The sequence below is a fragment of the Dermacentor silvarum genome, chromosome 9 (assembly GCF_013339745.2).
Source record: "Dermacentor silvarum isolate Dsil-2018 chromosome 9, BIME_Dsil_1.4, whole genome shotgun sequence".
NCBI lineage: Eukaryota > Metazoa > Arthropoda > Arachnida > Ixodida > Ixodidae > Dermacentor > Dermacentor silvarum.
This window is the reverse complement of record NC_051162.1, coordinates 149,516,179-149,543,536: the sequence shown is the minus strand read 5'-3', so window position 1 is coordinate 149,543,536 and position 27,358 is coordinate 149,516,179. Positions and strand designations below refer to the sequence as shown.

The 27,358-nt window shown below is 42.6% G+C and overlaps 1 protein-coding gene across 1 annotated transcript; it reads right to left on the bottom strand.

The window, feature by feature from the left end:
- Positions 1-6,922: 6,922 nt before the first annotated feature.
- On the bottom strand, positions 6,923-25,256 carry LOC119464540 (uncharacterized). Its single transcript, XM_037725559.2, has 3 exons — positions 24,784-25,256; positions 23,969-24,077; positions 6,923-17,281 (listed from the first exon to the last, which is right to left on the bottom strand). Exons 1-3 carry the CDS (start codon positions 25,065-25,067, stop codon positions 16,403-16,405), a joined length of 1,272 nt encoding a protein of 423 aa, XP_037581487.1. The 5' UTR covers positions 25,068-25,256; the 3' UTR covers positions 6,923-16,402.
- Between the last annotated feature and the right edge of the window lie 2,102 nt (positions 25,257-27,358).

Below are 27,358 nucleotides of genomic sequence, written 5' to 3'. Positions count from 1 at the left end.
AATGAGGAGCGGAAGGAAGGGTGGGAGAGAAGGCGGGGGAAGACCCTCCCGAAGCCAGTGTTGCCAGCGACGACGACGACAAGCGTCGTTGGACGCGGTTGGACGACGCAACGTGCGCCGTCGCTCACTCGGGTGGCTTGCCAACGTTTGAACGCCCAGGTTACGCCCAACTGCAAAACCCCCGTTACAAAATTAACCAACATCCTGGGTCAAAATATTGCGCTTACAGCTTTTTGCGCCAGCCTATTGACAAGTAAATAAACTAGTTTTGCAAAATTTTATTAACAATTGCGTTGAAAAACAATTATTGAGCTGTCTTTAGATGACGGAAGCATTCGTTGAGTTTTAAATATTCTTTAGAAGAACGAGCGCTTTATTTTTACGTAGTGTGTCCCAACTGATGTTGAGAAACCTTGGCATGCGACGGCGTGCTCGCGCCGTTGCGTCAACGTGCGCCATGACGCGTTGTGGGGGTAAAACATGCGCGCTGTTTCATCTCGGCCTCTCCCACTTGACTGGCGCCTTTTACTCGCGTTGGCAAGAAAAAGCGACCGGAGATTTTCGAGTGGCGTTTGCGAGCGGCGCCATGACTGGATTTGATTGTTTTGTCACGTTAGCACGGGTACCGCTATGCAGAAAGCAAACACACGCGCCGTTTGAACTTTTCCGCGCGGACTTTCGAACAATGGATAATAGCGCGTCTCTTCAGGAAGACACCTGTGGGAGGGTGGGTCGATTCACGATATGTGGGTCGGGTCGGCTATACTTGTGCAGCGGGCCAGTTCTACCTGCGTGTGAATTCCTCAGAAGTGTCGCACATATCAATTTATCATCTATAGAAACAACCAAAATATGCACTGTCATAGTCTAGTTCATTAATCATATGAGATTATCATAATAAAAATCAGTGAATGGAGCTATATATAACCATTAGATAAATTACCATAGCAAATAAATAAATGAAATGATCGTGAAATGAAAGAAACACCAATTGGAAAGAGCAACATCTATTTGTTTTTGTTTGTTTGTTTTACTCGTTTGAACCAAATGGAAAGTGAAATAATTGACAATAAGTTGCATGTGCCAATTATAGCACAGTACGCCTGACCAGGTTATAGGTGAGCCAACTGGCAGGGCCACAAATTAAGTACAATTTTGTGACGACGAAAGCCTAGCTATTGTATAATCACGAGACTACATACGGCAGATTATTTACAGAAAGCACTCATCTAATAATAATCTAGACCAGATTAGGTGCAATCATATTCAACAGATCTCTTATATGCTATTATATCTCATATGGCAGTTATCCAAGGTTCACCCAAATGGCAGCGATTCGAGGCTTTCAGAAAAACCCAATCATAATGGCACTGACACCAGCTACGTACATGACAACAATTAGTCCCAACTGAACTTCACAAGGTCGGTCAACAAAGCCACTAAGAAATTAAGTTTAGTTAATCATTTTACCACAAGCACTTTGTCATTTGTCAGCCTGCTTATGATAACTGCGGCAGCGATGAAACCATTGGAGATGTTCTTTGCCACTGTCCTCGCTACAGCACACACACACACAGTTGTTGCTCACGATCGGCAGCATTTGAAGCAGACAATCCTGGAATACCAGCCTGTGTGGTCACCACACCAGAATGCGGTCAAGGTGCTATTGAAGTTGTTACGTTTCAGTGGCCCATTAGACCTTGATTCTCCCAGATGTTCCCCGCCAACCCCTCCATTTCTTTTGTGAATTCGCTCTGTTTCTTTGCTATTGTTTCCGTGTTTCTTTCCCCCTTTTCCCCTCCCCAGTGTAGAGCAGCAAACCAGAATCTAGCTTCCCTTTTGTTTAATGTCTCTGCCTTTCCCATGTCAGTTCTCTCTCTCTCAATTTTCAACTTACAGGCTAGTCCAAACGTACAGCTTGGCCAATATCCCACTCCCTGATGTTCATCTCATTCAGTCAGCGTCTCTCCTAGCATTCTACCAGTTACCCATGCCCTCTGTAAGCTGACTTCATCCTGTGGCTGCGAATTTGTTAATCAAATCTTTCTATCTTAAGCCGTTTGCTGCCACCTTCTGCATCCCCTCCCCATCCTACGGCACCCATTCTCAAATCAACCACCATGCATGGTTACGTGGTCACAGTATTACATTACCAGCCCAAATGCACCACTTCCTAATCTCAACTTATACTGAATACCACTTACCTGCATTCGGTCGCCACTTCATTATACAGCCGTCTTCCTATCACTTAACAATGTGCCTATCATTTTCAGTTCTATAGCTCACCATTCAATACACCAATTCACTCTCCTTTTTCTCGTTACTGACAATGTCCTTGCCTTCACCTCTCACAGACACCGCCGCAGCAAGAGCCTGCTCATGCACAAGTATTACGCGGAGTTGTTTGTCTGTGAGGCCCAAACAGTAGTAACGTCTGTGGTGTGATCAGTTATATATAAATTTGTCCAGCAAAGCTGCACCATTGCCGGCTACAGCACACACTATGCTCAATATACATTAAATAAAAAATGTAATTTCATAATGACTGTGCTATTGTAATGAAGAGACAAGCAGACAAGGGGCTGTCGCTATGAATGCCTTCGTTAGTGCTCCCTCATCTTCTTCGTGTTGTTATCGTTGCCTATCACATATGTGGCTCCTACCCACGATGAGGGATTGGCCAAGAAATGAGTGGATTATTCCAATTTAATATAAAGCATACATTTCCGAATATCTATTGAATTAGCATTGAATAGCATAGAATTACCTGCTAAAATAAAATCAGGAAAGTTATACTGAACGAGTAATAATTAATTTAAAAGTACAAAAAAAAAGATAGAATTTAGCAGGGCATTCAGTTGGATTCTGTAAGAAATGTTCGGACAGCGGAGCCAGAATCCCTGTGTCTGAATCCCAAGACGGATGCCCCAAACGGAAGAACAGCAGGTTCTATTAAGTCTGGGCCAAGTCTTTAAAAAAGGCATTTCCAATAATCTTTTTCTTGCCGCAGGAAAGCGGCGACAAGATAGAAGAAAGCGTTGTATCGTCCCTTCCTCATTACAAAACGAGCAGAGAAGGTAGGGATCGAACCAAACCCGACCTGTGTAAGTAGAAATTCAGGGAGGGAATGCAGCAATGTAATTTGGTGAGAGAGACCTCAAGCGTCTTAAATTTCTGTTGCAGGATTCGCTACGCCACTGTTCTTGCACTCGAACCCAAGTGTGCGTCTGTCTTCATTACACTTTATTATACGTTAAGTGCATTATTTTGCTCTTGTGTACAGTCAAACTTTGACATAACAAACCTCGATTTAACGAAATTCGTGATGTAACAAACTATTTTTATTTGCCCATCTTAGTCCTATGGAATTTTTTAAAAAACCTCGATATAACAAAATTCTCGATATAACAAAATTTTTTTTGCTACAAGTACTACTTCGTTATATCGAGGTTTGACTGTATCTACTATTGTACCAGCTACATTTTTCTTATAAACTTCAATTTTGTACTTTACATGCTTAATTGCTACAAGTTATGCGCTAGAAGTTATGTGCTTTATTCTAGAAATGCTAAGGTTGAGGCCAGCTGGTTGAGCATGTTGAAGTGGGAAGCCTTAGAGAGTGACAATTAAGAACAACGAAAAGGACACATGACACTTGTACATGCACAATATTGTGCTTGGTGTGATCAGTTGATCAGCATGACGAGCGTTGATTAGTGTGATCAGTTGATCAGTGTGATTGACAAGCACAATATCGCGCTTGTAGTGTCCTGGGTGTCCTTACCCTTGTTCTTGTTACTCATAGTGCAGTTCACTTTAACCTGCTTTATTTGTGTTTTGTGAACAAGGTTCCCGTATGGGTACCAAAACATCAATTTCGGAGTTTTTGGTCAGTGAAAAGCTTTGTAATTGCTATGCCATGCTTTGTTCTGTTGGTTTGTATCTGCTGTTGCACCTGCTATTCTGCACCTGTATTTCAGCTTAGTGCTAGCTCCCCCCACTTCAATGCCAAACTGGTGCTGCGGATACCTAAATAATTTTTTTTTTGCATTAAAGAATGGCATGAAGTTCTTGCACAGTAAAATTTTATAACTGAATACATGTGCACAAGAAATGTAGGTTTAAATACCAACTCAACTAGCAAGCATTCTTCTGCTTTGCAAAAGTAAAAAAAAAAAAAGCTAAAGGCTTGTCACATGAAATTCCAACTGAACGGGCTCGTGATAGCACGTTGAGGTCACTTTTGCTGGTGTTTGTGCTTTTGCTCATAAGTCACCGCTTCAGGTACACATGGACAGACATTTTCTGTCAAAGCACAGATACTATACATATCATGGTCAAGCCCCGTGTTTGCTGCAGTGCAGTATCGTGGTGTCATCTAACACGCACTTGGTGAATGATGTCCGTTGCCTCCAAGATTCTCGGCGCAACTCTCTGAGCCTTGTACCACATCTTGTTTCTTGCATCATTAGACACACGACACATATGACACATAAGAGGCTTCAGACAAGAGGCTTAACAAGTGCAAACACAAAGTATGACTTACTGTTGCAAGTAAAACATAAAAGGGAAACACGTACGGCAAAGAGATTACCAAATATGTGCATTGCTGTGAAGTTTACAAGTGGAAAGTTGCAAGAAATTCAGATTAAGTTACAATGAACACTTGAAGTAGCCTATGGATTGTATACATAAGACCATTTCCTCAACAGTAACATTGCAATTGACGTAGTCGCCCTGTATTTTCGGCGATAATCAGCATTCGAAATTTGTAACATTCACACATCCTGACTGGCAGCCCCTCGCACACAAGCTCAGTACCATTCTCTCCTAATGCCTTCTCAAAAGTACCCCCCCCCCCTCTTTCCCTCCTTTGTAGTGCATACTCCACAGCCGGCCACAAAAGTTTACGGGGCAGGGTATTTGCGAAAAACCCAAATTGGCATGTTGACTTCATCATGTGGATTCAAGATGACAATCATGACAGAGCCTTACTAAACTTTCCTGCGCGGTGTGGGGTTTCGATTTCATTCATTCTTACAATAGTACACGTTAAAGAACCCCAGGTGGTCAAAATTAATCCGCAGCGCTCCACTACGGTGTGCCTCAAAATCAGAACTAGATTCGGCGCGTAAAACCCCTGGAAAGAAGATTTATTTTTACAAGTTTTTTTTTTTTTTTTTTTTTACTGTGCCTTAAGGACCTTGAAAAAAAAAATAAATCAAGGAGACAAAGCATACATAGCACGCTTTTGTGGAAGGAACCTCTCCTGTGCTCTTGACTTGTGACCAACTGAAGTCACTGCATCAACACAAACCCTGCACTTAAAAAGTTATTCTTTATTTCTGGGTAAAATTTGGTAAGCCTTGGGGAATTTATGTATTTAAATGTGCTAATTGAAGATATACATTGTTTTCTTGCAGAGCAAATAATGTATAAGACATAAAAAAAAAACTTTTTTTTGCGCAGCTTGCTTGGAGGTAAGCTATTTACTAAACTATATATATGGTGTAATAAAAATTGAGATACAAAAATGACCTGGAACCAACTAAGAGTACGAAACACCAATAATGTTCTAAGCCAATTTTATATCAAGAAAGAGCATGGTAAAGTTTTAAAGTAAGAACCCATATAATAACCCCCAGGACAAATTATTAATTTTGAAAATTTCTGTAACATTATTTCTTTATACATATTATAAGCCTACTGCACTCTCTAATTGTCGACCTTCCTCACAAGAAAATAATTATTGCGATAGAATAAGTAGAACCAGAGATATCATTGCCCCAGAACTATGACACCATCAACAATGCTGTTTTGAGAAAATGAGAGAAAAAAATGTCACAACATGTTCATAGCGATTGTGGCAAAGGCCATATCAATCAGGTTAGAAAACAACTTCAAGATATTTTCATTCGATACTAAAGTTGCACATTACCGTCCTTGCTAAATAAGTTGAAGCCAACTTTGACATCACTTGCCGTCCTTGCACCTTCATCAAAATCTACTGGCAACGGAAGCTTCTTCTGTGTCAGAAGTACCGTCGACTGTCGTTACTTCAACCTCGGCTAATTCGACTTCTCACTTCATTCGAACGCACTGGAAATTCCTGGCGAGAAACCATACATTGCCATGGAAGAAAAACTCGTTTAATTTGAATGCGAAAGCATGAAAGCATGCCGCTTCGGTTAATTTCGACCCCTTACCGGCGTCACCTCCTGTGCCCACAGTGCTAACTAAGGCTGGAAAACACAAGAGATTCAGCAGGTGGCACTACTGTTTCCACAGGCACGAAGCTGCTTTAATTTACTTGTAATTTACTTTTCTTTTCAGTCCAACACTGAGGCAGCGTTTAAACGTGTCGGCACTCACTGCCGCATGCTGGCTGAGTTGCGCTTCAGGACCGAGAAGCTGAAAGACATTATAAACTACTTTGAACAATAAAAATATTTCAATTGCTTTATTATGACACTGTTAATTTTACCAAATCTCGGGTCCTACAAGGGTCGAATTAATGGCATTTGACTGTACGTACTTGCATTTCACTAGCCCTTGTTTTATTTTTGTTGTGCTTTATGCGTATTCAATAAAGCATTCGTTTTACAAAATCTTCACAAATATGCATGTTATTTGTGCACATTTTCCCATTTCTATTGTATGTTTTTGTATGTGCTGTTACAGCTCTATTTCTGCTACAGCTGTATTTCTGCTACAGCTCTATTTTCAATTTTTGAATACTGCTGTATTAGAAAATTATTGAGGGCGCTCTGACTTCGGGCACTATTTTATTTACGATTTAGAGGGTTCAGACCTTCATTAAAAAAATATTTTAAAAAAAGGCGACAAGTTGAAATGGTCATTTCACTACTTCTTCCAACTCGTAGAACAAGCATGCAAAGGAATGAATTCAATGGACTCAAGATGCGGGTTTAAAAGTGCTTTATTTTTCTCTTTTTTTTACGACTCGGTCAGGCAATATCTGCATAAATTTGCAGACTCTCACAACACACACATCCATACATAAAAAATACATTGAAACAAGGATAGCGACACATGAAACTACGCAAACTTTGGTACGAGAAGGTTTTGGCATGGCATACATTGGGTTTTCCAGGGCAACACACCCACTGCGCATTTTTTTTTTTTACTCGCCAGCATGAAGATTTGCAAAACTCTGGAAGTCAGCTTCCCCTCACTGCTTTCTCCTAACAACTCCCGTCCAGTAGATCAGTTTTTCATTCAAGAAGCCAACCTCTATAAAGATCCCAAGAATTTGTAACTAACAAACAGCTTATGGAGAAAAATGTCAAGCCTTCAACTCTTACCTATAAATGTGACAACCAGATCTGTCAGTGAAAGTATTTTGGGTAGGGCAGAGGTTAGAGTAAAGCTTTGCGAGGGAAGCCAACATAAAAAAAAAATTTCACAAACTGTCAATTATTCCATGCAGTGTCTGAACATTTATGGCACGATACAGTTCCCCACTCAATGTTCTGCACAGCTGCCGAGACAAAAGCGTACGTCTGCTCCTAAAGAAATTGCACGACATATGGCACACAATAAAATTGCAACTGTACTTAAGCATATAAGGACTAGATGATGCTTGGGACAGGCCTGACAGACAAAAAAGAGTCAATGTTGGATCATGTCAAATTGAAGCCTGCACATTCTTCTTTACATGCATGTATGAAGCAAAAATGCAAGTGCTTATAACGTGTTGCCACGTTACGAGGGCTAACTAATCCTTAGCCAGAGTCTGTCTACGGATTAGTTAGCCCTCATAAGGCGACTGCCTTTGGGTCTGGCTGCCAGGTCCAAAGGTTTACTGATGAGTGATGTAATATTAGTGGACTACAGTATTTGCATGTTCTATTTGGCCCGGCTAGACGTGTTAAATAGCAAAATCTGGTGTCACTTAATAAGGACCACATAACTGGCAGCCGATCTTTAAATAGACATGATACTGCAAAAGTTTGCTTGACTGAGTCAAATTAAGAATGTGAACCAAGCATTCGTAAACTATTTGACGTGGCAGAATGAAACGGCAAGCACAAAATACATGTATAACTCAATGAGGAACTATCTAGCTACCAGAAAATCACGCAAAACCAGGTAGTTCAGGGTTTCTAGCAAGGGCAGGTCGAACTATACAGGTCTGAAAGATCAATACATTCCATCAGACATTTAAAGACCAGGCAACTCGTCGCATGACTCGAACGTATGTGCCAATGTAAAGTAAAAGCATTGCACAACATGTGTGACCAGAGACAGCCATATTTTTGATGCAAGAGCATCCTTTGGGTGACTAGAGGACCACAACCTTTAAAGAGGCCTTAAATAAATCACACAGAATCCTAGAATGAGTGTTGGGTGTGAACAGCACACCGAGACATAATCACGCAAACACACCCAATTGAAAGCCTAGCTCTCACAAAAACGGCGAGACACAAAGTTAAAAATTAAACAAAAGGTCTGCCAAGCTTTCCTCGGGATGGTAGCGTGAAATACTTAAATTATGCGAATTAGCCAAACATGCTTTCATCCGCATCATTATGAGTATTAGTTAAAATAAAAGAAAAACTTATCACAAAGAATTACAGTGTAGACAACACAAAGCATTGCTTCACGTATAAAATTTGAGCACTTCAGTAGACTGCATATATATTAGAAGTCTGTACTCAATTGGGGCAATCACATTGGAGATCTGGGCCTATATTAAAAAAAAAAAACAATTATCTAACAGCATTTCTTGTCGGCTGGTGTTCGGGTGCCTGCCAATCATGATAGCGATCACCGTGATAACAAGGCAACTGCCACAGCCAGTTGCATACGGCACTTATACAAGTGCAGTGCTGTGAATGATAGCTACCGATTATACAAATGTCTTTTTTTTATTGTGCCCATTTTTACTTTGAGTCGCAAAGTGTCCAGAATACTCTAAAATAAACATTACAATTGTTTTTGGTTTGCTAGATGACGATAACCTACTCAAGGCATAACACAGCAGCACAGATAACTGCAGACTACCAAATTACAACATAACATATCGAATCTTGCACAAATATTGGAAGATGGACATAAACAGCTCTTCCAGCTCAAAATTCTGGCTCATATGTGGCTAAAGTTTGCACAGAGGCAGCATTTTCTGGTGCATTTTGTTTAAGAAATTGTGTTTGGGTGCAATAATCGCTTAATTTTAAAATAAATTGGATGTATATCTGTCATCTAAGGCAATTCCAAACCAAAGTTGCTCGATTTTATCAGCTATGAAACGGTGATGCCCTCTGCCACTGTTCCAGCAAGACAAGGAGTACACCGTGTTTTGCACTAGAGATGAAAGGTGGCGCCACTGTTCCTTTCACTGACATGGTAGCATTTTTTTTTTTCTGGTCCGGCAGCAACCGCTGGACATAGCAGGTAGCAAACTAATGCACCAACATTTGATGCTAAACAGGGTGTCAAAACACGGTGGTGAAATGCTACCTCCATGCAAAAATTTGATGTGCATAATCTAGTCGTTTAGCCCGACTCCTTTACTTGTACAACATTCAGCAGAGAACATAAGCGAACTAACAACCAATGATCATTGCAAATTACACATTTGTGCTCGAACAACTTAAACATGACAGGCAGTGCCTCAGGCAAGTACACTGCAGTTTAGGAGCGGAAGTTGAGCTGATTATAGATAGGTCACTCAACTCATGCTGTTTAACAGATGTAAAAACCTAAGAAATAAATATAAAGTTGACGCAACACAAGTAAGTGAGTCGACACCCTTACTTCAGCCTCCACTATTTGACAAAGTGGGCTGACCTACACCTATGTAGGTATGGTAGGCACACAGTGTGTCAGGAGAGTAAGAAAATGCCAGATTTGCATTTGAAGCTGTTTTTCTTTCCTTGGGTATACACTGAAATAAACAAAGTTCCATGACCACGATTCATCAACACAAGAGTTATACTGCAGTAAACAGCAGTGAGTAAGGTTCAAACAAGTTTGCAAGAATCGCTGCTTGAACACAGATTAAAGGTGTACCCTCTTTCGTACGGCTGCAAAGTGCGCATGTTTTTTTTTTACAAGGTCAGCATTGCATGCTTGTGAAAGCAGAGCGGTATGTTAAAAGCTGCAGCCATGCTATAATAATAAGCAAGAAACACAAGCATAACCACTGACGAAATATTTGTAAATAAACAGTAAACAAAAAAAAAAAAAACATGCATGCTACACACAGTCCAAGCAAATCATACAGCGCTTGTCCTCGTCTGTTCCACGAGTCTGACTAATTTATTTGCGCTTAGTTTTCCAGTCAACGTGTCGGCCAACTTAGTTAACCAACTAAGCCATACAACTAAGCCAAATCATACAAAAGCACAGGCAAGTCATCTCCAAGAGATGATAGCATGACACCACATTGGAGTAAAGCGCTCACCAGGTAAGCTAGAAAAGAATGAAATTACAGCCAAACTTCATTGTAACAAAGTCTCACCCCAAACACAGAAATACTTTTGTCATATACTATATTTGTTATATGCATCCACAAAAACAATTCACTAAAACAATTCATGAAACAATAGCAGCGAAAAACAACTCATGATCGGGCGAAAGAAATGCAAGCGTGATGCCTCCGACAGGTCAGCAAAGGGTCTCCTGTTGATTTTCGCAGCATACGTGATTTGTTCGATCACTTAGAATCGGCACATTGGCTTGCCAGCTTTCCAAGTTGCGCTTGCCGAGTATTTGACATTTTTGCTACCAGAATACATATCTTCAGCCGCCGAGTGAAGAAATATTCACTTCGTTGTAGCCAGTATGTCTCAGATCTCGTATTTTTGGTTTCATTATGGCAGTAGAATGCTCATCAAAATAGAGCATGACCAGCCAAATATCAAACTTATTTTGTTACATGCAATAATTCTTTATATCAAGTTTCAACTGTATTAGATAAGCGAACACATAAGCACGAAGACAAGAAAGAAGCATTGGCCCTGTTTGCCTCTTGTCTTTGCATTAATTTGTGCCAGTGGTGTAATACAATGCCTCATGATTGCAACTGGAGTGTTAAAGGACATGCTGTTATTAAAGTAAAAGACAAAATGATGGGTAGTCAGTTGGGCACAGGTCGCATCAGTGAGAATCGACAATGAAGCTGATCACCAGTATTGTCCCAAATCTTGGTCTATCATACTCATAACAGAGCCTCTACTGCGACTTGCAAATGTGCTTCACCACACTGCCCAAGCTATGGCCGCTGGGGTCATCGTCCAAGTGCGGACGAACGGAAAATTGTGCAAGCTGGCACTCTGATGCTGCGCACGATTTCATTATCGGAGCGGCGTGGATATTTTCCACCTCACAAACACACTCCGTCTGCGAATGCGAAGAATAATCTAAACCCTGGCTATGGCTGCCGTCAGCTCGGCAAACTGCCTCGCGGGAAATCTAGCCTAACAATGACGAAAAGGTCTCTTGTGCCACACACTGCAAGACAGGCAAGAAAGGAACGCGTGGAGAATAAATTATGTGCCCGGTGTGTGTTTGTATAGTGTTGAGCATTTCGGTTCATAATTCTTTAGATTTCAATCTCTTCGGCACTTGTACGTAATGGACGTTGGGTGTGTCAAACAATGGGTGTTGCATAGCTCGGAGCATCTTATGACACATGGCATGAATTTTCGGGCTAGAATTGTTTCAACAAGTTCTGGAAGAAAGAATAGAATGAAGAGAAAGAGAGAAAGACGATGATAGGGTAAACATCAATGCTCAAGCCACTTCAAACACAAGGTTTCAACATTAAAAAAAAAAAAAAAAGGGGGAGGAACCGAGGTAGAGAACTTGCAGGGCATCTGTGAAGACAGTTAGTTCACACATTTAAGTTCCTCTGAACCAGATCTAATGAAGTTTGTAGGGTATGGAACAGGCACACGGGGGAATAAGAGCGTATATGTCATGTCAGAAGTAATTTCTTTCTGGGCTAAAAGAAGGGAAAATGATTCTGGTACAAGAAGTGTCGGCAGATTTGTGTTCTTTGTGTTGATGTGTGCATTATTACCTGTCATGGCATTGAAAGGGTCAGAGCTGCGTCCTAGTACCCCGTGTAGGTCAACATTATTAGGCTTGTGTATCTCCTGACAGATTAACAGAACTTCTTTACTGACTCATTTTAGCTGTTTAATGACACTCAGGGAATCAGTGTAATGTGTACTCGAGTGATGTTTGATAACGTGAGGCTGCCTCATAGCATCTTGTGTGTGTTTTTTTATTCATACGCCTTCAGGCAGACCACCTCGAATTAAAAGAAAATAGAAGAGAGATCAAATGATTAGCCAGAAGCTGCTTAGATGCAGTCGAAACTGCATACGATGCTACACTACTGTCCACCATGACACCACACAGAAGTTTCAATTCCAGCCCCAAGAACAAGCCTCTAAAGTATTCCCACGCAACATTTCTTCACTCAGATGTTCTTAAGTAGGCTATCTCTGGCCAATTAACTTTACAGACCACTGGCATTTTTAATCAATCTACGAAATAACTGTGGCCTATGCAGCGATCAACCAAAAATTCAAGGGGCACACTCTGAACAGCTCATTTCTGCTCCACACGAAACGAAAAACACGTGAAACGTGGTCAACCAGATGCAACATTGCACACACTCTACTGGTGTATTTCATTCAAGCTTCGCCGAGTCCATTCATCAAGTACGAAACACTTCATTAACAAAAAGTAACAATAAAAAGTTCTGCAGACCCAACGCACTGGTGGCACCTATGTGATGTGAAGCTTTGTTCCACTGTGCTTATGCATATGCTCGCTTTTGTGTTGCGATAACATTTCGAAGTGTGTTGACACTGAAACATGCAATGCGATAGTGACCAAAACCAATCGGGGATGCGGCTTAACTAATCCTTCTCTTCTCCGCTCGCCAGCTTCTTCTGGACTTCATTCTCTTTATCTGTTAACACATGCTTAAGCCCAACGTTAATGAGAAACTGTCTCCTCCGTGATGCAAATTTTTTCGTCCCGTGCCGTGTGTGCACTAAAATTCATTTGCTCTCGCCGACATCGCAACATCTTCCGGGGTACTGCACGGCCTTCCACCAATGCTGGTTGCACTTTAACCAATGACTGCAGTGGCAACATAGGCATTTGTGTCGAGCAAAGCCAGACGTACATCTTGCGATTTTGAACCAATCAGAGAAGCTGTAGCAACCACGTGAGCCAATCAGAGAAGACAAGATGGCAAACATGTGGCGCAGTTGTCAACCCTGCTCTCACTAGTGCGGGGCTACTCGCACCAACAAAGAAAAAGAAAAGGCAAAAAGCTTTACTTTAATATTAACGTAACAACTGTGGATAGAGAAGTGCGCATTGCGAAGCAGAAGTGAGACACCTGAAATCAACCTAAGGAATTCAAGAATATTTGCGTAATGATTAAACTTCATGCAAAGGCATTTGGAGGTCAACTGTACGCGAGGTCTGGTCAATTCCTAACATACATTTTGCTTAGGAATAGCCTTGCAGTGAAAGGACCCCGAAAAAAGCTTCGCACCAGTGGCAGACCCCCCCCCCAGAAAGTGGGGAAACCTTCCAACACATTACTGTACTGCAAATGCTCTTGAAAAGTCAATGCGCACATTATTAAGGTAAAGTATTTCAAGCATGGAAATGAACACACCTATGGCTTGGCTTGGAGAAAAAGATAGAACCCTCTGACAGCTCCAAAATGCTGGGAAACCAAATGCAAGCACATTTGATGATCATTTTCCTCAATTTTGTTCTCACATTCATGAAAATTCACCGTGCACCATGTCTGCGTAGTAGCTATGCAAGAGGTTGTAGGCGTGTCAGGTGCTCACAACTGCTCCCAATGTCCACTTTAGTAAGTTACAGTGAATGCAGAAATGTCATAAAGTAGTTACAATTATTGAAGAATCGTGCCAAGAGGAAGACACATCCATATCCTTATGAATACTTTGGGAACAAAGGTTAATAAAAGACACACCTAACCGGTCAGCTACCTTTCATCTTTGTTCATGCAGTGCTGATAAAAAACGAATATCAACTAACACAGTTTATCGTTAAAGACAAGGAAGCCTCTGCATTGCAAGCAAGCCTTTGCAAGGAATGATACACGGAGATCTAAGGAAACAGCTGTCAATGCTGGAAAATAACTTGCAGGAGACAGGCTTAAACGTTTTGGTTTTTAAAAAGAAATCATAGAGGCAAGTCAAACAACTGGAAAGTGACAGAAGCTGCGTACAGCTTGCGAACTTCCGGAATCCTTTCAATGTAACAAATTTGTTCAAGCAATATTACAGTGTAGGCAATTAAAAAACAGTATTAATTTTAATGAACACTGATGCATGATGCGGCCTCACCAGTAAAAAAAAATATTGTCACTTGGGTATGCCTAGTAGCATCGCTTAAACCAACGTGAATCAGCCCAAGCCAATTTTCGGACGCAGATTAGTTGGACCCGTTGTTTTTTTTTTTCTGGCCACGGCAGCATGCAATAAAATGTTAGTAGCATGAATATTAATTGCCGACGGAAGGTATCGATCTTCAACAATTGTGAGCAAAAATTGCAGTCTGGGCACAGCGAACGCCCTGGCAACCCCATAAAGTGCCCGACAACTCAATGTTGATTCTTTTTGTTGAACTTAAAGCGCACAATAGTTTTGAAGCACTCTCTTTTTCTGACCAGTTTAACTCAAACATGCAGTCGCACACACAGTGACATGCAGTAATTAGGAACAGCTCTTAATTTGCTGCTGTCTTGCCAAATAATCCTCATGCAGAAAATACAAGAATTACGTTGAACCTTGCTCTCCCAGCACAACAGCAAGATGCTCTAACCATCAGGCCACAATCTCGCTCGGCGTGCTTCTTTTGTGGCGACACCAAGTGGCGCTTCAAGACGACTGGCGCCTGCGTCAAGGTCGTGTAGCATGTGCACTCGAGAGAGCCGGTTCGCGAAAGGCTTCACTTCACATAGGCTTGAACATAGGCGTTGAACCTGCATAACTTCTTTTGAATTATAGAACACAGTTGCCAAGGCAAACTTATTTCTGTGTACAATATAAGTAAAACAAGAGACATAACGAACGGTAACAATTCGGTAACAAGCAACAAAAAATGTGACGCAAGATGACTATAGTTATTGGCCGGGTGACTCAAGAGTGGCACCGATACCGCTACTGACACGGTGAGTCAAGCAGGTAAACTAAAAGGCAGCAAGCTTATCACATGACAACGCAAAAGAAATGCATTTCAAGAGGGCGTCACAAGCATGACACACTCATATAAATCACAGGCATCTGGTACAGATGCTCTATACACCCAGTAGCGATAAAAAATGTGTGAAATCTTGGCTATGAAATGTCTTCTTGAATCGCTTTGGGAATACAAAATTAACATTGATGATGAAGAAATAAATAATCAAGTGATAAGAATTCTTTAGACGCAATGGCAAAGGCAGATGAATGGCAGATGAAGGTATGTGCTGTATCAAAGAAATGTGCGCTTCTGTGACCGCTGGTTCCAATGTGCTATTGCTAATCAAAGACACTGCCGTTTTGCGCTTGAAGCTTGCCTCCGGTGAGCTGAGAGATGAGAGAGGCATGATAGTGACAACAAAATAAATATGCAAATACTAATGATGATGTTGCCATTCACGTGACCTGATAATAACCTGTAATAAGAACCCGGTAAGCATTGTTCTAGAGCTTTAGGAGTTGCCTTTGAGCAGCTGTGAAACACCATATCAAAATCATGGAAAGGAAGTTGAAAGCGACCGCGATGCTAGGCCCGAGATTTAGGCTAGGCTTGGGAAATGTCTGTCAAAAAGCCAGTCTCATCAAAATTAGAAACCCTCGCATCCGTTGTTACCAATGAAGTGCATGCACTGAGTCTCACCATTTAGAAATGAAACGAACAACTGCCTTCCACTCACCATTCATTGTGTAAATTAAAAAAACACAACACTACGAGACACACAGTAACTACGTGTATAAATTAGCCTTAGCAACTGACACAACATGGGAAATTAAACTCGCCATACGAGTGCCACGCAACTCAGAATTTATGATGATGACATGACAGAAATAGTGCTCTTCATACTAACTTGAGAGAGATGCGTTAAGCAAGTCCACCTACACAACCAAATGCGACCAGATGTGGTAGTTATACACCCAACAGCTCAGCTACCTTAAGGAAAAAATAGCGACGAGGCAGACGACAAACACAAGGGCTGACTAGCGGGTGGGCACTGTTTCTCGCATCATGCTTCCTTTTTACACACAAAAGTGTCACAAAAAATTGTGAAAACACACTTGGGTCCATGAGAATTGGATGCGTATCATAGAAAAGAGGCCAGACGGTGTACGAACACCCTAGGACACGGCTATAGACGTTGAAACCTCCATTCAATCTGATGCCCGCTCTTGCAGATGGATGCGACCAGGAGCGACCCGTCTTTCTGGTTCTCACTCCTCATTTCCAGGGATTTTGCGCCGCAGTGGCTGCAGAAACGAGTCAGCGCCTCGATGTCCGAGCGGCCGACCACGTAACGTTCCGCGACCGGCTCTCCGTCGCTGCTGGGTTTCTCCGTGGCGGTGTTATTACGCTCGCCGTTCAACACTGCCTTGAGCGCTTGCAGAACCACGCCAGAATTCGTCCCTCCGTTGGACGTGCTGTGTGAACTGCACCTGTGACCCAGTTTCCAATCGGAATTGGGTCCGGTGTTGGGGCCGGTGGCGGCGAGCCTCAGGTTCGGACCGCAGGCACCGTCTTTAGTGTCAGTGGTGCACAGTTCAAAGCACTTGTCTTCATCGTACTGCAAGATACATTCGGGCTCGATATAGACGTCGCAGTCGTCGCTGTCTGTCGGCTCTTCTTTTACAACAGATGCGGCATTGTTTGCCCGGCTGAGGTTGGCGCCGGGCTGGAAGACAATGGCAGGGTGCGGGCTCGGGACGCTGTTACCGGCAGCACTGTTCTTTGGCACGAAGAGGAGGTTCTGGAAGGTTAAGGATGATGGCTGCGGGGAACTGAGTAGCTGGAAAAGGACGGGATCCTTGGGGAGCGTACCGTCTGAGGACAACGGGACCGTCACCTGCCGCTGACCGTCCTTGGAGGCGATGGTTGTGATGACGCTGGCTTTTGGCTTGGACATGGTGGAATACGTTGCCTGCGACGTTGATGCCGGTGGTGGCGTGTTGGACTGCCTCCCGCTGTTTGGCCAGTAGTGGCGGGTGCGGCTCCGTGACAGAACAGCGTCTTGCTGCAGAGTAAAGAACAGAACCACAAGGTTCAGAGAAAAATTACAGAACGTAAAACAGGGCACACACTGATGTGAATAAAAGAAACCAAGTTCCAATGTGGGGATACAAAAACACTGACTGACAAGCACCTGCTCCCGAGATCACAAGATGATCCCTGTCACGTGAATGCAGATGTTGCAATGCCACCAGACGAAAAACACACGCGATTTCTTAATCCAACACATGATTTCATGTAGGTTTATCAGCAGTATGCATCTCGGGAGGCTAGTCCTCCCATAACACAACTTCAAGTCGCCCACGATGCCATGCATGCTATGTGTGGACTCTGAGCAGCTTGAACTCCGGATTCTAAATGTTAAAAAAAATTTTTACCGTTATTTCAGAGCTCAAAAAGGTTTGCGAGGCAACCAAAGTTTGCAAAGAGATACGTGTCTGGAACGGCAATACGGGTACCCGTATCAAGATAGGTTGGATAGGCCATGCTCAGAACCCATTATCTTTACTGCCGACCAGCAGGCTTGCTTATTATCTTATCTAGATTTGCCCTCTTCCCACCACATGCGTAAGAATCCTTGCCAGCAGGACTGATACATTCTTCACCTGCTGTGGTCCTCCTTTTACTAGTGCGGGGGATGCTGTGCTTAGGAAGCTTTGCGATGGTGCAGCCCTTAAACTTACTGTCATCAGTATCTCGAACTCACCAGACGTTCCCCGAAATACCATGTCCCAATTGGTTCACCAAATTTGGCGCAACACAAAACCGGCCAAGAGGGCAAAAGCGAGTGTTTAACACTAGATTTGTTATGAAAAGATACCACACATCCAAAGAAGAGAATGAGAACAAAGTTGTGACAAATTTTATACAATTTGATAATGTAGTAAACTAGAAATTAACATTGTATGGAGGACTACATGAGAGAGAGAGAAATTTATTTGAGAAAAAATTTGAGTTCAGCATGAGGCCAAAAGTCTCTAGTCTTAGATGGAAGGGGTACCCAGAGTGACGATGAGGACAGGCAGTATGGTGTGACAATATGCAAATTCAAAGCGTACACGGCAACTGAGGACAATACACAATAAGTGGCAGTTGTTTCACCAAAATTTTTATCAGGGAACTCGCAAGCCCATTTTTTCAATATACCTTGTGTTCCGATTCACTCCATCTACCCGATAGGTGTACTTGTGATGCAGTATTGCACTCTTTCATCTACAAAGCACTGAAAAACCGGCAAAGGTGTGCTGGTCATGCAGTCGGACCCCATCAACCAGCACCATACGCAAAATGCCAGCTGCAGCTGGTAAATACTAGACAGGTGGCAACCCTATATCCCATGTGTATCCCCTTCAGTCTAGACGTACGCATTTGTGTGCTCAACTCATTTTTGCCATTTCTGTGCAGTGGTGACAAGGAATATAGCATGAACATTAAGTTTAGAGTAAATTGATCAATGAAGTCTCCAGCACCCTGGCATAAAATTATGTAAATTTCACACATTTATCGACAGTCAATCGTAATTCGTGATGGAAGAGGGTATATATACTCATGAGGCAATATGAGCGGGAACACCAAATTTGTTTTCAAGAAACAATTATTCGTGATGTGTGAATTCGAATGTGATATTTTAACATGCAGCCCCTCCCTCTAACGTCTAATGGCACTGAGCAATTTGGTGCAGTCGAACCTCGATATAACGAAGTTGTACTTGCAGCAAAAAACTTCCGTCATATCGTGAATTTTGTTCATTCAAGGTTTCGTTAATTCAATGGAACTAAGATCGGGCAATAAAAATAGTTTGTCACATCGCAAATTTCGTTAAAATGAGGTTCTTTATATCGAGGTTTGACTGTACTAGGAATGTGAGTTCAGCCCCCACAGCGTTCTGAAAGCAATTATTTTTTTGTTCCCTTTCATGTTGTCCGAGGGGGCACACGATGTACCCAAGTGAAAGGGAACACCAGTGTTCCTGCACTGAAATTAAAGATCTCCATTGGGAGCACTGACGAACACGAGAACAATACAGCAAATGGCAGTAAGGCACGTTCATACATGTATGCTTACAGGAATCCCTGATTGAACACCGATTAATAAGTGTTCCCTTTCGCACGGCGGTGCATTGTGTACTTCACTACTGACGGAAGCACTCACTTGCCCTGGGCATGTCTAGCATTACAATCGGAACACTTCAGTAGTTTCCTTCTGTAAGACGGCCTTCCCTACGGTGGTATGTACACCCAACTACCATCGCAGCTTAAACATAACTGGTAGAGCAAGATGCCCTTGCATTCATACGCAATGCAGGTTTCCAGGTGCACGCATACAAATCACACTGTGCCCAATGGCAAGCCTTCAAAGAAATAAAGAAAGGATATCCTGCCAAGCTGTGTGAGAAGGCTGACAAAGCAGAAGAGCAATTTTTAATAAATTTAGAGAGACCTACGCCTGATGACAAACTACAATGAAAGTATGGTGCTGGAAAGATCATGCCTAAAAACTGTTGAAAGCAAGCATGGCTTGATCTGCCAAAATAATATGTTTCATTTTTGAACTAGCACAGAAAGGTGCAAAAAATGATAAGAGCTAACAATCTGGCAGTGAATTATTGTCTACACCATGAGACCTCACATCGACATGCACACCTTAGTCACATTCCAGTCCACTCATGCATTTCATCAAAGGCTATTTCATTGTTACCGTCAATATTATTGCACGTTTATGTGAAATACGGAACAGTCATATGAAAACAAAAGAAAAGTCACGTAGCGCTCACTTCATGCGTTGTCACATTACTTACTACGTAGTCCACTCCCACATTTCCTAAATGCTTCCTCTTCCAGTCACCTTTACAGTAGGATTACCTACCACAGGTTAATCCACATAATTTTTGAAAACTATAAAATATTTCCTGGATTATCCTGTTGAAAGATAATCCTCCATCTATGGAGGGTTATGTTGCGCTTTAGGCAAATTCTCTTCTAATTTTTCTTTTTCATCCTCTTCGCTTCCACTAAACACCTGGCGGCTTCATCAGGTTAATTGGGATAATCCTTGAGACCAATGTAATATCCCTAGATTATCCCATGAAAGATAATCCTTTATCTATGGAGCTTCGTGCCGCACTTTGATTTTGTTTTCCATCCCGTTCGTTTTTACTAAACATCTGGCGGCAGCAGCTGCATCAGGTGAGCACCCGAGGCCAAGACGCTCAACAAACGAATTGTTGGGGGGAAAACAATTAAACAAAAAAAAGACATCGCGGGAACATCTGACACTGGCAAGGATGGACATTAATCATGGATGCATCTCCTCACTCACACAGCCAATCTGTCATTTCTTCTGTCTTTACCACAGTTGCATTTGTGGCCATAACCCCTATCTTCACTCCATAACAATATGTTACTACTAAGAAATGCTACTAACAAATCAGCTACTATGTAACTTTACTGATGTCACCTTAGTCATAAACAATATTTCTACAAGATTTGCTATACACAATTTCTTACTTCTCAGAGCTTGCAATAGTTACGGTCAAATGGCTTCAGCGTGCAGAGTAATAAAACAATGGAATAATGTACCTAATTCCCTAAAGTCATCTCATCATTTACACCTCTAAATGATCCCTTAAAAGAACATTTCTTTTACCATAAATTCTGCCATATTCCCATCATTATGTTAAAAATTGTAGAATTTATTCTGTGCACTAATTGCAACAGTTATATGTGAAATTTTTGTTACAATGTGTTTTACCTTACAAGAAATACCACTTATGCATTTAAATATTTCTTAGTCTCTATTGTTTAGTTATTGTTATACTGTTGTTTAGTTATTCTTATTAATACCTGTGCAGTTTCTGTTAAGCATCTTGGAGCTATCTTTGATTTCGGGACCCTCTGTTGCAAAACATACTACCTATATATTTTTACTTTTGCAAAAAAGTAAAATGCTTCTTGATGTACTATCATGAACAAATGATACTCAAGGACAAGTGATAACTTCAGAAAATGATGTTGCACCACTACTTAGCCATTTCTCAAGAACTGTCTAGGCCCCAAACTAAGCGTGCAAGCCCAATTCATGCAGACATTACTGAGAGTGATAAAAGCTGAAATGAAAGATGCACTTTAGTTGGGCCTAACTTATTTGCATTTTTAATTTTTCCACGATGGTACATAAGAAGAAAATTTAAGCAGTTACCTTGCTATCTTTTGTGTGTCATATTATCTTCTTTGAACCCTTTCTCATTATTTCATGCGTCCCACATTCCGTTTTTCTTCACATCAACCTGGCTCCACTCAACTTGTCTTTTCTTTTACCTGTATATTAATTTATATTTGTAGTACCTGATTCTTGGCCCTGTAGTGTACCCTTCAGGGATTGGCCAAGAATGTGATATATTAGAATGTGGTATTATAACGTAATATTACAGAATGTGGTAATATTGGCCAAATGTGACATTACTAAAGGACTACAACTATGGCTAACTGATATTATTGCAGCAGTACATTAAACACTGATGATGGCTGATAAGCTTGTAATCCTATCATCTCTTGCAAATGAGATGATAGGATTCTCTTCCTCTGCTTTCAGTTTATCAGTTTTTTGCAGCTTGCCATCCTCACATCTATGGGTTGTCGGTATTTACAGGCATCTGTGATTCGTGAGCAAGAGTTTACAGACCAGGGCTGCCGCGATAAAACGGATTTTCTGTAACTTGAAATTGAGGACTGCAGCCCAAACTTGCTATTTCGAACTTTTGAGTGCACTCATCAATTTCAGCTTGTGCATCACAGTTTCCAATCAATTCAGCTTTTTGGCGAGCCTGTGGTCTGTAACTTTTGCTCACGGGCGTACATTTATTTCGAGACATTTTGCAGATAAAGAAATTGCGTTAAAAATGGTTCACACTTTTTTTTTCTTCAAATTATCCATTGCAGGTCTGAGCACTTCGATGTCAAGCTTCCCATTGCTCTACAAAACAAACCAACAAACAAAAACAGCTGTTAAAACACAGCTGGCAGTTCCTTCAACAACCTGGAATATCACATCAGATCTTTAATATAGGTTTATCATGTCTCATGCGAAACTGAACAATTTACATACATATATCAGTGGTCAAGAAAGTAAGAAGAGTGCTTGTATATCGTAAACCTTCATTTCATTTTCCATTCATATTTTGTTATTGCACATTGCACTGAGTTGCCGATCCCAACAATAGAGAGAAAGATTAGGAGATGCAAGTGTCTTGGGTACCGAAGGACCTGAAGTCTGCTCGGGTTTTGCTGGGACCCAAGCAGCTTACAGGCACAAGCTCCTTGCATTCCCTAATCTAAAACTCCCAATAGCAGTGCTGTTCAAGTCAGCAACAAAGGGCAAAAATTACGGAAAATGAAATCGACTGTTACAGAAATACAGCCCCAGGTTCTTGATTACTGCATAAATCAGTGGGAAAGCCCTTGTAATTGTTTGTAGTCACATTCTGCACACAGCCATTCGCCGAGCATACATGAATGCGTAACCTGTCATAAAGTGAAATGTGAATTTCAAGGTATGCATTCCCAATCGACCGCTTCCAGGAATAACACATGCAGTGTGCACTGAGTGGCTGCTAGGCCAGTGGATCTGGACATGACGACAGGAAGAACTGCTGTCGTGTGCTGTCACGACAGCTGTCGAGTAAGATGAGTCGGGCGAACATGCCGGTTATTGGAACTGCGTGTGATGCGGCAACTGCTATTGAGACATCATTGGAGACTGCCTTCCTGCACTCTCCTCCCGGGTTACCTAGTCTCCAGACAGTGTTTGCAGACACTGTTCGTTGCGTGCCAGACGTGTTTACACACGTGAGGAAGCACAGATCTGCCATCAGCACATTATCTTCATGTTGCGTAGCTTTCGAATGCACCAATGGGATGCATGACACTCTGTTTTGAGGCACCATGCATAACATTATGTCATGCTAAAGCAAAAGCCTCCCTAAAAGCAATCGTTCAATCAGGAATATGAACCCAGGCGAGAGAATTATTAGAGGTATGCTTCAGCGTAACTCATGCACATCGGCTACAGTACATAAGTTCTACCACAAAACAAATGAGAATAATTTTGAGATTCTCGATAACAAAAGAGCACATGCTTTAAAACGGTAGGTCTTACAAGAAATGCAGACATGTTTACCTTAAAGCTTTTAGTGTTTTCCAAGCTCTGCAATACATATTCCATGCATTAAGTGTCGGCTAATATAATTTTATAAAACTAAGATATTGCAAGGATTGCTTGATGGATTCTGACATGCCATATAACCAGTGTTGCAGCATCCTTCAAGACAGACTTAACCTTTCTGGAACTTAGGAGAATTGATAGAAGCCATTATAACTTGTAATTATGGCAAAACTGCACAACTTGGCTTCACAACTGGCTTCAACTTGCACATTTTCCATAAATGCTGGTCTTGAAATAACTTAATCATGAAAAAAGCCAAGAATATGTATGACTATGCATACGCATGTGTTGCGTGCATTTTGATATGAATCATCATGACTCATAACACATGTGTGATACATACTGAAAGCATGCATTGTGCAACAGCCTGCAGTGTATTCGCGCCGCGGACCGCTGACAACAAATGCATTGTCAGCAGTACATGTGTCTCAAATGACAAATTGCCATGCATCTGAGAAAAAGAGATATGTACCTCAGTCGTCCCATGATTATGAGAAGAGTTGAAGTCCTTAATGTAAAGCTTCTGGCCGTCCCTTGTGCAGCGTATCTTTATGTGAAACGGGCAGTTGATCTGGCGTGAACTGAAAAAATGCGAATGACACAGAAACAGTACACAGTTGGAGGTTTTAGCTCGCATTTAACATATATGCAGCGTACATCGTGAGCCAAAACGAGATAAACTGTTGATGCGAGCGTACAGTTGGCATTTATAATCAACGAGCGGTAACGCCGTTTACATCGTCGGGCAGTTCTAAATATAAAATGCGACCGCTTGAAGAATGGCCGGTCAAGTGTAAACAATGCGGAGGTCACGGCGCGGGCATGCCTTCGTCCGCGATGATCGAATTTCGCACAACCCTTTTACCGCTGGAAGCGGTATTTCACGCGAAAGCAGATGCAACGGTGAATTCATTATACAGGCCCGAGGACGCGACAATTGCAACATGATGGAGTACACGCGTACATCGAGATTTTCTTTCTTTCACATCGAGCGCCAATAGTGTGTGTATACGTTCGAAAAAATCCCAGCACGGTCGGCCACGCTTCTGAATAGCGCGTCATGCATAGAAGAAGCGGCGCTGAACGGCCAATATCGCGATCGCTGAAACCCGACACCACGCGTTCAAACCCTACGCGCTGCGAGGAATGTTACGCCGTAGGCGCGCATCACTTTAGCTCCTCCGGCATCCAAGCGGCACACAGCGTTGGCTCAACGCCGGCGCGCTTATCATCAGCTGATCGGCCGCTATCAGAGGGCGATCCCTCTCTCGTTTCTCCCGTACCCACCTCGACTGTTCGGCCCGGCCGTAGTGTCGGGCGTTGGTGTTGCTGCTGGCGTTCGCTCGAGTCTGAAACTTGCGGCCGCCTCGAACGCAGGCGTAGTAGATCTCGGCAAACTTGAGCTCGGGGTTGTAGCCGTCCGTGGAGCGCACTTGGGCCGCCTGGATCTTGCGCGAGCTGCGAATGTAGAGCTGCACCGAGTTGCGCAGCTGGAACGTCTGTATGCGCCGGTGCAGCTCGGTGAACGAGGTGAACTCTTCGCCGACGAAGAAGGTAACGTCGGCGGCCATCTTTTTCACGTAAACTCTTGGACCGGCGGCCGCGCGTCAACACCACGGAGCCGAAGCGCCGCGTTTCTTTTTTCCCTTTTTTTTTTTTTTTTTTTCGTTCACATCCCCTCTCCCCAACACCACCGCCAACCACGGCTACTCCCTTTCCACTGGAGCCCCACACGGATCCAACGTACCTCGCTCTCCACCACCGACACCTCCACTCTCTCGGTCTCCCCACCCAACCCTCCTCTGAACCCCGCCGTTTTCGTCTCGCGCCAAAGCCACAGCTCGCGCCGCGACAACGTCGACTCGTTGCAAATCTGCGATTGGACCACGCTGGCCACGTGGTCACGTTACGTCGTTACTTTGCCCGCGGTAGGGCCAATGGAACGGCAGAGATCGCACGGTTCTGGGGCTAGGACTCCGTGAGCGCGCGGTTACAGTAGTGCGCGCTTGCATTCTAATCTCGTGCGCCGTACACAGGCTTACTCCTCCCCTATTTTTAGTTGGGTTGTGTTTACTGTGGCTATCGTAACTTCGAGACGAGGACTTTCACAACCTTTTTTTCTTTTTCTTGTTGAGATGCAGGGGAATGCATGCTGATGCCTGCACGTGGACAGCGCGGACTCGAAACGAAACCGAAATGTGAAGCAAAAACGTAGGAACAAAAAATCAGAGCAGTGCTCGGAGATTCAATTAGAGCGCTTCGTCGACTGATGCGCGCCCCCTGTTTAATCGATTGATGGTGGGGTTGCATTTTGTGTGCGTGGTGTTAGCGACGTCTAAACAAGATCGCGAATGGCGCGGCAGCTCTTATTGCTAGGTTGGTTGAATTAATTGACTGAGCTTTCACAATTGTTTCCATGTCCGGTTGGTACATCTCAATATGAAACTTTAGCTGCCCTGAATGTATACAAGATAATAAAGACAATATTATAAGTACAATGCGTTTGTTTTCTATTGGGCAAGTATCTCAAGTCAACTTGATTTCTCCAGATGACAATTCATTCATTTTTTTTTCTTTTTATTCATCACACTTTATGTCGTTACTCTTCTCATCATTGTCATTGCGAAAATCACACACTATTATCAACAGAACGCCTATTAATTTAAAAGCAACAAAAGGATCCACAAAAAGGCAACATATTTTCTGCAAATACAGCTGTAAAGGAGAGTTCGGGAGTTTGTATACATACTGATGGCTATTGTAGGTGAGACAGCTACGATGCCTGCAGCATTTTCATTCCTTTATTCACACCCTTAACCTCCAGCCCCCTTTAACGGTTTCCTTTTTCCAATAATAATTTCTGCTTCTTCTTCTACTTCTTCTTCTGATTATTATTACTATCACCATCATCATCCTGCTCCATTCTTTTTATAAGGACAATAAAAACATCATAGAGTAAATTTTATTTTAACACATCCCGTATTATTCCGGAGATTTTGCTTTGATAGATTATGAGATGAATCTTCAATAAATAATGAAGACGTCAGCCCTTCCTACTTTTGACACGTAATCGTATGTCACGTAGTAGTGACGCTGAAGAAAACAGTCGTAAAACTGTGTACAACGAAACTGGTTGTTTATTGGGCGAACCTGTGCCCACAAAAGCAAGGTACACTCAAAGCACAACGATAACGGCGAACACAGTCGGCGATCGTCGAAAATCTGATCAGCGGCGAAACGCGTCGGCTTTTATACCTGAGTCATCGAAGGTTCTAGATTAATCCCTGATGTCCGCGTGTCTTCCAGAAAGTTCTAGAGAATTCGCGTCAGTCATGCAATCAGATAACATAAGCGTCGGTGAAAACAGGCAATGGAAAGAAGCATCGATAACGTTCTAGAAACTTCCGATACAGGCGCGTCCTGCGCCGAGCGATAACGTTTAACATTTGTTAGCCGGTGGAAAGCGGCCACCGGTGAAAGATAAACATCTATACGTGTCAATACCCTCCCCTTAAAGAGCATCGTCCCGATGCTACAAACAAATGTGAAAGCGAAAACAAAACCACAGGTAATAAAGAAAAAAAAATAAAGTAACAAAGTACCTAAGTTCGTCAGCGGGCGTAGAAAGGCTTAAGACGCACCACATGGACGACTTCGGGTCGTGCGCGGCGCCGCTGTGATTGCGAAATGCCGTCTGGCACGACCTCATAGTCCAGTGCGCCAATACGTCGGGTGATCTTATATGGTCCGAAATAGCGACGTAACAGCTTCTCGCTAAGTCCTCGTCGGCGTATCGGAGTCCAGACCCAAACACGGTCACCGGGCTGGTACTCGACGTAGCGTCGTCGAAGATTGTAGTGTC

Excerpts from the sequence above, each read along its gene's own strand:
- LOC119464540 (XM_037725559.2), bottom strand. The coding sequence starts at position 25,067 with ATGGCCGCCGACGTTACCTTCTTCGTCGGCGAAGAGTTCACCTCGTTC. Across the intron at positions 24,078-24,783 it reads GGCCGGGCCGAACAGTCGAG|TTCACGCCAGATCAACTGCC; the intron begins GTGGGTACGGGA and ends GCATTTTTTCAG. Across the intron at positions 17,282-23,968 it reads ATAATCATGGGACGACTGAG|CAAGACGCTGTTCTGTCACG; the intron begins GTACATATCTCT and ends TTTACTCTGCAG.